This window comes from Podarcis bocagei, assembly GCF_964188305.1.
Source record: "Podarcis bocagei genome assembly, chromosome: 16".
In the NCBI taxonomy this organism is placed as follows: domain Eukaryota; kingdom Metazoa; phylum Chordata; class Lepidosauria; order Squamata; family Lacertidae; genus Podarcis; species Podarcis bocagei.
In genome coordinates, this window is record NC_138142.1 from 29,252,486 (window position 1) to 29,265,407 (window position 12,922).

The window sequence follows — 12,922 nt, forward strand, 5'->3', positions numbered from 1 at the left end:
GCTAAGTGCAGAAACTTGGGGCACACCCAGTCAAGGCATAGTCACTATGGATGGTCTAGAGAAGGGGAACCCACAGATGAAGATATTTAGAGGAAGATTTTGGGAGTGGCAGCTGGAAGTAGGAAAGGCTTGCCACAAGAAAGCAAGCCGAGAAGAGGAACTGACCGAGTTTCACGTCTCCGTTGGCCGTAAGCAGGATGTTGGCCCCCTGGAAAAGAGACAGAAGAAAGGGAAGAGAAGTGCAGCTATTGTTGCCAAAGCAGAATGGGGTGGGGGTGGGGGGAGAGACTGCTCCCCTCCCTCCCTTCCCACCCAGCCTTGCCTTCCTCCTCCGAGGCTGACAAAAGCAACCCCAAAGGGCGACTGAGCCCAGGTGACTGAGCCTAGGTTAGCCAAGCCCTGGATTCTGCAGGGAAATCATACCTTTATGTCCCTGTGCATCTTCCCTTTGGTGTGCAGGTGGTGAAGGCCCTGAAAAGAGGCAGCAAAGAGAAGCGTCAAGCCAGGCCTGGCTGTGCTGGATCTGAGTGTTGTTGTTAGCCAAGACGCAAACTGCAAGCTCAGATTTACACTGGGTGGGGAGAGGGTACCCCACCTACTGGAGGAAGCTGGGTTCTCACATTTCGAGAGAAGGAGTGGGGGGACTTATCTCTATCCACCTTCACACCATTCAGCGCAGGATTTAGGGCAGTGTGGGTAGTTCCCCTGCACAGGGTGCTGAGCCCAGGGGCCCCAAATTGAGAAGATCCCTAATGGAGGAGGTCCATTTGGGGGTACCAAAGTCTGCCCCTGCACCGTGCCAGACCCTCCAAGTGTCCCTGTTTCCCAGGGACAGTCCCAGATTTACAGAAGAACTCCCCTGGTTTCTGATTTGATCCCGGAATATCCCACTTTTCCTTAGGATGCCCTTATTTTCATTGGAGAAATGTTGGAGGGTATGGAGTTATGCAACCCCTGAGCCAAGAAGATAAGTAACGATGCAGCCTTTAGAGGAAATCTGAAGGCAGCCCTGTATAGGGAAGTTTTTAAATGTTTTGTTATGCTTTTATATACAGTATGTTGGAAGTCGCCCACCCAGAGTGTCTGGGGCAACCCAGTCAGATGGGCGGGGTATAAATAATAAAATTCCTATCATTACGCTATAGGACATCCCTATTTTCATTGGATTAGTGTTGGCGGGTACAAGCATACCGTATTTTTCGCCCCATAAGACGCACTTTTCCCCCTCCAAAAATGAAGGGGAAATCGGGGTGCGTCTTATGGGGCGAATGCCTTCAAGCCTCGCGCGCCCGGCAGGAGGTCCCACCGGGTGCGCGAGGCTTGGGGCGGCAGCGGACTGCTTGCGCGCACCTAGAAGCTTGGGGCTTGCTGAGCTCAGCGCGCTCCAAGCTTCTGTATGCCGGCAAGCAGTCCGCTGCCGCCCCAAGCCTCCCGCACCCGGCAGGAGGTCCCACCGGGTGCGCGAGGCTTGGGGCGGCAGCGGACTGCTTGCGTGCACCTAGAAGCTTGGGGCTTGCTGAGCTCAGCGCGCCCCAAGCTTCTGTATGCCGGCAAGCAGTCCGCTGCCGCCGCAAGCCTCCCGCACCCGGCAGGAGGTCCCGCCGGGTGCGCAAGGCTTGGGGCGGCAGCGGACTGCTTGCCGGCATGCAGAAGCTTGGGGCGCGTTGAGCTCAGCACGCCCCAAGCTCCTGGTGTAGCGCAGCGCACCTGGGGGGGAAATAAAATTTTTTCCCTTTATTTCCCCCCCTAAAATCTAGGTGCGTCTTATGGGCCGGTGCGTCTTATGGGGCGAAAAATACGGTAATTTGGTAAATCTCAGTTGTATGTTTTGCACCAATCTTCTTTCTTCCAAACTAAAAACTCCCCAGACGTTGCAGCCTTTCGTTCCAGAGATTCAGCCCAGACACACACACACACACACACACACACACACACAGCTAGTGACCTACATTCCACTCCCTGTCATTGTAGCAGTTTCTCTCAGCTGCAAGAAGGCAGGAAAAGAACAGAGCAGCCAGCGGGAAAATGGGGCTTCCTGTCAAAGGTGTGGAGCATCCGTCTGTATGATGCCGCAGAGTCACAGAGCAGGAGGGAAATGAGGGCAGAAGCCACGGGGCTTGGTTTGGATAAAGAGAAGTGGAAAGCCTGTGAGGGGGATCTTTCCCAGAAAGCCTCTTCCTAATCCTGGATTGCTGAAAAGCCAGCTGTGGTGTACACAGTGAAGAAATGGGGGACACACACACACACACAAAAACCACTCCGTACATGCTCAAGGGACCTCTTAAATCAGGGGTTAGCAGGGGGCCGATCCACTGTCCTCAGACCTTGTGGGGGGCCAGACTATATTTTGAAGGGGAAAAAAGAACAAATTCCTATGCCCCACAAATAATCCAGAGATGCATTTTAAATAAAAGGACACCTACTCATGTAAAAACACACTGATTCCCAGACCGTCCGCAGGCCGGATTCAGAAGGCGATTGGGCTGGATCCGGCCCCCGGGCCTTAATTTGCCTACCCATGTCTTACACCATGCGTGTTTCTTATGCTGCAGATCCAAACCTAGCACCAAGTTCCAATTAAGCTCCGAAGGCGCCTATCTCGACAACCCTACATTTTTGCAACCACACCTGAGCTGGGAGGGGAGACAGAATAACCAGGCAGAGACTGACTCCTGCCCCAGGTGCAGACACGGAGCACTCTGGCACTTCACACACACCTTCTCACTCTGGCTTTTGTTGGCACCGAAAGAAAGAAAGCTGGCTGCCCACACCCACCTGGCACGGGTCTGAACGTGCTGCAAGCTCAGCCCCGCCCACCCACTCACCTGGAGGGTCTCCCGGCAGACGTAGGCGATCTGCTTCTCCGAGAGGGGACCAGTGGCTGGAGGCAAGAAGCAGAAAAGGTGAGTCAATTGCATCTCGTGTCGCCTGCCACCCCAACGCTAATAAAAGCAGGTTTTTGCCTATGTAGACTTGGCAATTGGGTTTCTCCGAGCAGAACTCTGCAGGCGGGCTTTGCTTATTAAGGTGAAATTTAAAGCTAGGAGAGAGAATTGTGTCTGGGAATGAGGGAGATGGCTGTTTTGACTCGGGGGGCGGGTGCAGGGGTGCTCCTCAATTACACAGCGCTGCTTAGGAGAGATGGGCTTATGGCCTTGTCTGCTTGTGCGTCTGCCTCTGCAACACGTGGCTTGGCTTCCTTTCATGAGCCGTCTCAAGCGACGGCCCTGCAGGGCTCACCACTCTCTGCCTTCAGGACCTGGGAGGGGTCTGGTTAGTGGTTGGGCCCCAGAGTGTGTGGGGTTGGGGTTGGCATCTTCCATTTAAACTCTTGCAGGATGAAGGTTAAGAATGCCAACTGCCAACCCCGTGAAATAAACAGTCCACAGTGCCCTCCTCCGAGAGGGGAGGAAGCAGGTGCTATTGTGTCTGTCTGTTCGTCTACTCCCCCCACCGCGTTAATTGTTTCCCTAGGCCCCACTTCCTCTCAGAATCTCCTCAGGCCAAACCTCCCTGGAAGGCCTGGCAGAGCCGTTGTGCTTCACAGCAGCCACCAGGAGCTTCTTTCCACACTTTATGCCATCTCTTAAAAATTCTGCCGGACATGGAGACAGGAGGCTGAGCAGAGTCTCCTCTCCCACCTCCTTAGTAAACCAACTGCAGGGAGCCAAAAGGGGAAGTAAAACCCACCAGAAGCAAAGTACCGGTTACGACAGACCGGCGGCAGGATGGTTTCCTATTTTGTCAAGGGGTGTGTGTGTGTTCTCCTCATGTCTGAGACGACAACAAAGGCAGGCAGACTAGAAAGCAGGGGTGAAGGGGAGCAGAGACCGGTTTCCGAGGGACAAACTGGACCCTAATGCAGACACCAACACCTCCAGGAGTTCTCCTTCTGGACCTCATGGCAGTGGGGCTGATTTTTTTCAGGGGGAGAGGAGCAGGGGAGGAAAGAGTTAAACCACCCCATGCATTCTGGTGAAGACACAGGGGTGGTTTTTTTTTTGGGGGGGGGGAGCAAGGAAAATGTGCTGAGGGACACCCTGAGCCTCTGGTCGACTTGGGCCCTCATGCCCAGCCAGAGAGTTGTGCAAAAACGGTGGGCTGGATCCAACGTCAGCTCTGCTCAGAGTAGATCTGTTGAAACAAATTACCAACTTGGGTCTGTCCATTTCAACATATCTGCTCTGAGTAGAACTGCGCTGGATGCAACCCATTTTTCCCAACGGTGAAGCTCCAGGAATACACCCACACTGTGAGAACAACATTGTCCACACCAGGTGCAGGGAGCCTTTTTCAAGCTGAGGGCCACATTCCCTCCTAAGCAGCCAGGGGCCACATGCACACACTCCCCGGCCTCCAAAGCAACCCAGCAAGGTGCGGGGGGGGCAAGGGGGCGTGGCCAGGGAGGGGTGCCATTCGGGAGAGGGAGTGGTTGATGTACAGCCCACAGACTGGCATTTTCTCCATCCCTGGGGCTACAGACTGGCTGAGCCCGAGCTACTTTGCCAGCCCTCCCTAGAGATGCTTCTGGGGATTCATCCTGGGGCATTTTGCGAGCAAAGCTGGTGCTCAGTCACTGAGCAAGGCCCCTTCTCCTAGACCCTGGGGTTGGTGCTCAACTCTCTCTCTTTCAAAAAACACAATAAAAGTTGGGGGAGGGGGGAGTCCGAAGGGAAGGGCATCTAAGTGTGGAAAAGAAAGATAGAGAAAGACAAAATGCCCAGTCCATGTGCCTCGCCAGTGTCCTTCCTTCTTTCAGCCCATCTCCAGTTCTGCAAGGCAATGCAAGTCTGGGAGGGGCCAGGTATCAGCGGCAAGAACATCTGCTCTGCATGCAGAAGGTCCCAAGTTTAAGCCTTGCTGGCATCTCCAGTTCAGAGGAGGACCATGGAGCAAAGCAGGTAGAAACTCACTGTGGTAGATCTCCTGAAGGGATCCCCCTCCACAGTATTCCATACAGATCCACAGGCGTTCATTCCTAAAGGGAGACGAAAAAAGCTTGTGGGAATGGCCCTTCCTCAGCTCCCAAAGTGGCCCCTCTTTCTCCCACCTGCCACCCTTTGAAGGGGCACCCAAAGGAATATCTTGCCCTGAGGCAACAAGAAAACTGATCTCTTGAAGGGCTTCCCCGGAATATTCCACTCAGATCCCATAAGCAGCCATTCCCAAGACACACACAAAAATGAAACGTCACCACAGAGCCAGCTAATTCCATCCACGAAGCCTGAAATATTTCTCTTTGGGCAAGGAATTCTGGATGAGTTCAGTTTCTACACTCTGAGGGCCCAAGATGCCTCCTTCTGCTTAATTTCATCTCAAGCATATCCTATAAAATACGTGGTTGATTTTTCTGCCTCTGACAGCCCTAGATAGGAAAATAAAGTTCTCCACAGGTGCATTCTTCATTTGGAGAGAAGGCAAGCCCATCCCACCAAGTCTGAATCCATCCATGCCAAATACCAGGGACTAAGTGTCAAGCATCAAACCTGCCACCCCACAATTCTGACTACGCTTTCGCAACCACATCACTACACCTCAGCCGCCCTGCCCTCCTGATTCCACTCCTTTTTCCAAAGGGTCCAGCCTCTCACCTGAGGTAGCTGCCGAAATAGGCCACCACGTTGGGGTGGCGGCAATCCCGGAGCGTGGTGATCTCCTGCTGGATGGATCCGATGTCATCCCCTGAGGAGAGGAAGCAGGACAAACCGTTTCCTTTGCTCCACAAGGGCCTCTCTGTCACTACCGCCCTTTATCTGACAGTATCAAATTCCAAAGTGTTCTAAAAATCCACATGGTGTGCGTGACACATCTGGGGAGCTGGCTACCAGTACCTCTGTTTCAGACATTACCGGTAGGTAATGTCAGATTTAAAAATAAATGAATAAAAGCATGTTAAGGTGTAATTTTAACACCTTTTTTTTTAATGGCAGGTATATTAAATGTCACTTTTAATAAGCATCCTGCTGTAGCACAATTAGACGTACTGCTGGATGTGTTTAATGGTTCTTGTACTTGCTTTAACTGGTGGGTGAAGTTGTTTTGAATTGTTTTTAAATATTATACATTAATTTGGATCTTGTACCTGTACAGTGGTACCTCGGGTTAAGTACTTAATTCGTTTTGGAGGTCTGTTCTTAACCTGAAACTGTTCTTAACCTGAGGTACCACTTTAGCTAATGGGGCCTCCTGCTGCCGCTGCGCCGCCAGAGCACAATTTCTGTTTTCATCCTGAAGCAAAGTTCTTAACCTGAAGCACTATTTCTGGGTTAGTGGAGTCTGTAACCTGAAGTGTATGTAACCTGAGGTACCACTGTATTTGTATTTGTGGGCTGGGATAAAACATTATCAGGTATCTTGACAGACGGGAGACATGCCACATCCCCCTAATTTCTGTTGTAGACCGCCTCTTTCTGCAACACCTGTATGATGCTTTTGGGTGGTCCTTGGCTAAGGGGCTGGGCAATTTCTAAAGTCTTCAAAAGTTCTCGCACACCTTTGTTCTGGGGCATCACCTCCTAACAAAACGGGGAGGGGCTTCTGTTGCAACAGGCAAATTGGATCCTGCCTCCATCCATTCTTCTGTGACCAATAATGGACTCAGGGGACACAGAGACTCTTGACAGAGAGTGGTGCTTAAATGCCAACCCCATTTTTTTCTATAAGTCTTGCGCACTGCCTCTGACCCAGCACATTTCCCAAACCATCCAACAAGTTCTGAAAGAAGACTTGTGAAGTCCACCTTGCTGAAGAAGCAGCCACCCCACCCCACCCCAGCTTACCTGGATCAAGCTTCACTATCTTAATGGCCGCCAGTTCCCCAGTCTCCGTGTCACGGGCCTGCAAGGGGCAAGGAGAGGAGGGGGGATAATCAGTCAAAAAGCGTCATTCGCCAAGGAGGGTCTGAACCCACCCTTGCCCACAACCTCAGGCAATTCCTGAGCCACCCGCCAACTGGTGCACTAGTTAGTGGCCTGACACACAAACATGTCACAGCTAGCGCACCTCCTGGTGTGAACAAGTGGGACACCCCACCCTGCAAACAGCTTTGTTCTTCCACACAGAATTCACAGGAAATCCTCCCCCCCCCACTCCACCCACCCCAGTTTTCCAAATTCCCATTGTCACGGTCATGACGCCAAAAAGTGAGGGCTGGTTAGAGATCTGCGTGCGTAAAACAATAATAAAATATAATAGTGTGTTCCAAGAAGGATCACCATTGAAAACAGCACCCCAGCCACACTCCGTAATTACCTAGAACAGGACACACCAACAGGGCTATAAACCTTTTAAGGATACCTTTACTGGTGGGAGCGAAATAAAGTAGGCCGGGATGACACCTGTATGGAAGGCCCCATCTCTTGTTTCTGACACTCGGACTGATCTTTTGATTTGCAGAAGATATAACCAGTCCGTATATTTTTACAAGGTTCCTTTAATCGTTACAATATCAGCTTTTAAAGCCCCTGCTAGAATGATTACAGAATTCTATTAAGACTCCTAGCAAAGCCCAGCTGGTCCCTGACCACATGTAGAGTGCATATGTCTTGACACTGAATAACCACAGCCATTTAAGGAGTCATGGGCTGGAGGTCAAAGGGCAAGAAGAGCATGCCCACCAAAGCCCCCTCTTTCTGAAGGAGCTCAGTCCTTTTAATCATCCTGTTGGCAGTGAGGCAACTTCCTGCCATCCTGGCCGAGCTGGGCTCCCCTAGCAGAAAGGGAGTGGCGCACGTCAAAAATCCTCGTGACAAGCCGGGGAGGAAAGAGACAGGGTGACCCCCTCTCTCTTGGACAAAGGCGGCTTCCTCCTCACAAAACAGGTGGCAAAAAAAGAAGCCACCAGCCATCGGGAAGAGAGGCGGGAAGCCATGTTTCTAAAGGGACCCTCGTGATCTTAAAAGGCTCTTTGGGATTTCCACATCCTCTGCCTAGTCTGCTTAGTTTTGAAACAAAACTACCATTGAGAGAGAAGCCAGCCTGGTCTTGACAAAGAGAGGTGAGACAAGGCAGGGGACATTGCTGGGGTGTAACTTGGCGTCCTCTGCCAGAGGTGGTTGTCTCACTCTGCCCCGCTTTGCCCAATGGCAGGGCTGGCCAGCCTTGCCCTCCTGAACCACTGAGGCCACATCTGAACTCAGCCCCGAAACACAAAGACTAAGAGTCGCAGCATCCTTTGTGCATGCGCAGAGCGCCTTTGCCACCAAGGATCCCTGACCACTGGTTACTTCTCCCTCTCCTAATCTGCCCACTCCCACCCTTCTTTCCATCTCTCCAGGACACCATTCAGAGGACCCCTTGTTGCATTAGAGTTGTGGATGGGGCTCAGGCATCCCCACCAGGGCTCCTAGCCTGTTCCTACAGCCCACCTCCGAGCTGTAAACAGAACCCAAAAGTCCTGGCTCCCAGCTGGAAGCCATTCTGGCCTCAAGAATCTCAGGAAATGCCATGCTGGGGTCAGAACAATGTGCCTGACTCCAGGGCGCAAGGCAGGCTGCTGGATCAAGGCAGGGCTTGAATTTGGCAGGAGGGGAAGTGTAGCAGGAGCGCTGCTTCTCTCCAGCCTACAGGAATGAAAAGACACCCCACCTCCCGCCCACAGCAGCTTCTGAGGCAGGCTACCAGGAATCCCGTGTGAAGGTCAGAAATGGGACTCTGGGTGCAGCAATACCAAACCTTGGACAATGGCTCAGGCCCATTCAGGATCAGGCATCCCCCTCCCTTGCAGCCCAAGGTAACTGAGTTTGAGGCAGGAGGACAGCCAGTGTGACACTGTCATAGATTCCCGCATTGTAGGGGGTTGGACTAGATGACCCTTGGGTCCCTCTTCCAACGCTACGATTGTATGATTCCTAAAGTCCCCACTCAGCCGTGATGCTCACCCAGGCGAGTCACTATCTTTCATCCTGACCTACCTTACAGGAGGGCTGTGAAAATTAAAAGAAGGGAGAAGGGGAAGAAAGAATCCTGTATACTGTACTGGCTGGAGCTCCCTGGAGCAATATCTCAAGTAATGCCTCTCTCCACATGAACCTACCCAGACCCTGAGATCATCATCGGAGGCCCTTTTTATGTGCCTCCTTCACAAGCAGTTTGGAGGGTGGACACACGAGAACAGGCCTTTTCTGCAGTGGCTCCCCGTTTGTGGAATGCTCTCCCCAGAGAGGCTCGCCTGGCACCTTCATTGTACACCTTCAGGCGCCAGGAGAAAACGTTCCTCTTCAACCAGGCCTCTGGCTGATTGACGTCCAATGCCCTTTTAAAATGTGTCGTGGAAGAGGGGATTATTGGGGATGTCTTTGTTCATATTTTTATTACGTATTCTATCTTTTTTATATTGTAATTTCATGTCGCAAACCTCCCAGAGATCTACAGGTATAGGTCGATATGCACATTTATTAACGATGATAGTAATAAGCACATCAATACATATCAAGGGGGGGGGAAGCATTTCTGCAGAGTTTAGAATGTGCTTTGACATGTGGTAACCCACAGCTGTCTGGTCCCACAAAAGCGTTTCTACGGCTGGCACCCAGGTCAATCTGACTTGGTTGCCATGGAAGGGTAAGTAGGTGGACGAACGACGCTGCCACTCAGCAAGGGGTTGAGCTAGATGACCTCTGGCTCCCTCGCCACCTCCATTAAGGGAGCACAACATTATCCAATGGGATGTCCGGACAGGAAGGGCATCAAGTGGGGAGAGGGGGGAGGGCAGCCTTCACACAACTGGCACCACTCCAGATGTTTTGGAGTTATACCCCCCATCAGCCCCAGCAAGCAGGAATGGGAGTTGTAGTGCAAAACAGCTGGAGACCATCAGGTCAGTCAGGGCCTGTTGTCCCAAATACCTGTGAGGAGCTTGAAGGAAGCATCCCAACGTCCTGATAATTTTTGTTAATACAGTGGGACCTCGGGTTAAGTACTTAATTCGTTCCGGAGGTCCGTACTTAACCTGAAACTGTTCTTAACCTGAAGCACCACTTTAGCTGGGGGCCTCCTGCTGCCGCCGCGCCCCAGAGCACAATTTCTGTTCTCATCCTGAAGCAAAGTTCTTAACCTGAAGCACTATTTCTGGGTTAGCGGAGTCTGTAACCTGAAGTGTATGTAACCTGAAGCGTATGTAACCTGAGGTACCACTGAACTACAGTGGTAGTATTCGCCGCTACCGCGCATGTGCATGATGTCATTTTGAGCGTCTGCGCATGTGCGAGCGACGAAACCCGGAAGTAACGTGCTCAACCCGAAGCGCATTCAACTCGAGGTATGACTGTACTGATAATGTCATCCTCATCATCCCACTCACTATTTTGCAAATAAACAGAAGGCAGCTCACATAAAATCAGCATGACACACACACAAAAGGCAGACCAACAGCCAACTTTACAACAAGATAAACAACAGCTAAAACAACCAGCCATTAAAAACAGCAGCCGACTCATCACCAAAGAATATTTTTGTTATGACTGCTAGGGCATACTAGGGACTGCCAAAACAGGGGCAAGTCAACGTGACGCCCCCTAGATGTTTTATGGACTACAACTCCCATCAGCCTGCATGCCCAACAATCTGGGGTGATGGGAGTCCAACAATCCCTTGAGGGCCCCACAGGAGCTCAGAAGTGAAGCCCACCGTCCTCCTTGCAGTGCCCAATAACCTCTTCCATGATGCTATGCAAAGAAACTGTACACAATCTGATATATATACCGTATTTTTCGCTCTGTAAGACGCACCAGACCACAAGATGCACCTATCTCAAATAACCAATAGGAATTATAGAGGAAAGTATGAGAGCAAAAGGGTTTGAGGACTAGCAACCTGCGGGAGCTTATTGGCAAGGTTTCTGTCCATGAGCAGCCCAGTTTTAAGCAGGCCTCTCAAGTCTCTGCTGGATTGTTGGACATGCGAACGCCCCAATGCCACCATTGAAGGCAGCAAATCTCTGCCAGCTGCAACACAGCCACCAACCTGGAGGAGAAACATTTCCCCCCCAATCCCAAAGCAATTTGTACTGCAACAAAAACTGAATTATAACCATTGTATAAATGGGAGGGGTACAGAGTGCAAAGAGATGCTTACAGTCAGATGATATGCAGGGAGTAAAAGCCTGGGTGCTGGATCAGACCGAAGGGGGCACCTCAAATCCAGCACCCCAACTCCCTCTGGGAAGTGGAACAAGCAAACCATCTCCTGCCAGGGCAGCACCAATCCTGAGCAGCATCCAGCGCCAGGCACGTGCCTCTGCCATCAGCACTGATTAGGCCAAGTCCCTTCCTTTTAAAGCTCACAGAAGTGGCGATGGGGGGAAATCCCATCGCTCAGTTATGTGCAGCGGGAGAAATATTCTACTAGGTGGAAGGAGGCGCCCAGCTCCCACTCTCCTGGCCGAAGGGTGCTGTGCAAAAGACGCAGGAGGACAGAGACCCGGCCTGGATGGGCCTCACTCAACAAGAGCCACCAAAACTCCCAGGACACAAAAAGGCTTGCTGCCGCTCCCCGTCCTTAGATCACCCTCTGACTTGGGGGGTGACTGGGTGATCCGGCATCTAGAAGGGGACTGTGTCTCCAGCGAACAACAGCATCCTGGGAAGGTAGCACCCAGCTTGATCTCTCTGTCTTGATCTTGCCACTCTCCCTGCCAGCCAATAGCAGCCCGCATGGTCCTCTGGGACCCCAAGGCCATCAGCTGGGTGGCAGTCCAGACAGGCCAGCGTCCCTCAACGGCCAAAGGGGGGGGGGGGAGTTTGAGGATGGTGGTGGAGGTGCAGCAGGAGCTCCAAAGGAAGGGGGCGTCCCGACAAGGAGCGCCCCCCTCGCTACCCAAGACGCACCTACAGGCTTCCGACCCACGAACCTGACATAAACACCGGACACTCCACCCCCCAAGTCAACCCCGCACGCCGAGTCTCCCCCTAAAAGGGCTCACCGCTTTCGGGGGCTTGGAGGGGGACACCCCGACAGGAACCCAGGCGTCCGGGTCCCGCGGCCCCCACCCGGGCCAGAAGTCCCTGACGCTGGGGGTGGAGTCTCCCCCTCAGGGAGAGAAGGAGGACGACCCAGGCGTCCCGGTGCCTCCCCCCGCCTCGGGCCCCGCACACCCCTGCGCGCTTTCTCCCTCCCAAGGAACCCAGGCGTCCGGTTCCCCCCTCCCCCCTTGGCGCACCTTGTAGACATCGCCGTAGGTGCCGGAGCCGATGCGCTGGACCAGCTCGTAGCGCCGGCGCGGGTCCTGCAAGGAGACGTCGCGCAAGGCGCCGCTCATCCTCCCGCCCTCCCTGCCCGGCCGCCAGAGCCCGAGCCAGGGCCGGCGCGGAACAGCAGCAGCAGCAGCAGCAGCGGGAGCAGGAGCTGCCCGGGCGGCAGCGGAGGAGGAGGAGGAGGGGGCGCCGCCTTCGGGGCGGGGCGGAGAAGCGGCCTCTGGGGAGGGCAGGAAGGAGGCGCCGCCCGCTTCTCCAGCGACGACGTTTCCCAGAGTCGCGGCAAGGGGGCGCCCTCGCTCCCGGACTCGGGCGCCTCTGGGCATGTGCAGAGAGCTACCGGGAGGTCTTGCTTCTCAGCAAAACAAAACTGCAGACCACTCTTCGCCAACAGGGTGCTGCTGGTGGGAGTCCGAAACCTCTGAAGGGCGCCACGTTGGCAAAGGCTATACTATATAAATACACACCCGCGCGCACATAGACCTTCGGGGCCCCAGCGCAGCCTCTCCGGCTGCAGGCACCTGTTTAAGGAAATCTTGCCCAGCTGATCGTATGAATTATGACTGCTTAATCAATCCATCAGGGAAATTATCATTCGTTTGCATATGAATTAAGATAGTTTTGACAGGAAAAACGAAGCAAGCATAATTTTATAAACCTCTTATCATGTTAATGCCTTTCCTCTAAACCAAAAGGTGTCAAATGCTGCAACCTTTCTTCATAGGGCAGGT

At 52.9% G+C, this 12,922-nt stretch overlaps 1 protein-coding gene across 1 annotated transcript in view; it reads right to left on the minus strand.

The window, feature by feature from the left end:
- The window catches only part of MAP4K2 (mitogen-activated protein kinase kinase kinase kinase 2), a gene marked incomplete at its 5' end in the record, with an annotated part of 37,837 nt that extends 25,320 nt beyond the window's left edge, over positions 1 to 12,517 (minus strand). The window contains 7 exons of the mRNA XM_081174037.1: positions 166 to 208; positions 424 to 471; positions 2,826 to 2,881; positions 4,914 to 4,978; positions 5,592 to 5,682; positions 6,780 to 6,837; positions 12,158 to 12,517. Of these exons, the coding sequence (XP_081030163.1) occupies positions 166 to 208; positions 424 to 471; positions 2,826 to 2,881; positions 4,914 to 4,978; positions 5,592 to 5,682; positions 6,780 to 6,837; positions 12,158 to 12,517 (721 nt within the window). The remainder of the gene's footprint in view (positions 1 to 165; positions 209 to 423; positions 472 to 2,825; positions 2,882 to 4,913; positions 4,979 to 5,591; positions 5,683 to 6,779; positions 6,838 to 12,157) is intronic.
- Between the last annotated feature and the right edge of the window lie 405 nt (positions 12,518 to 12,922).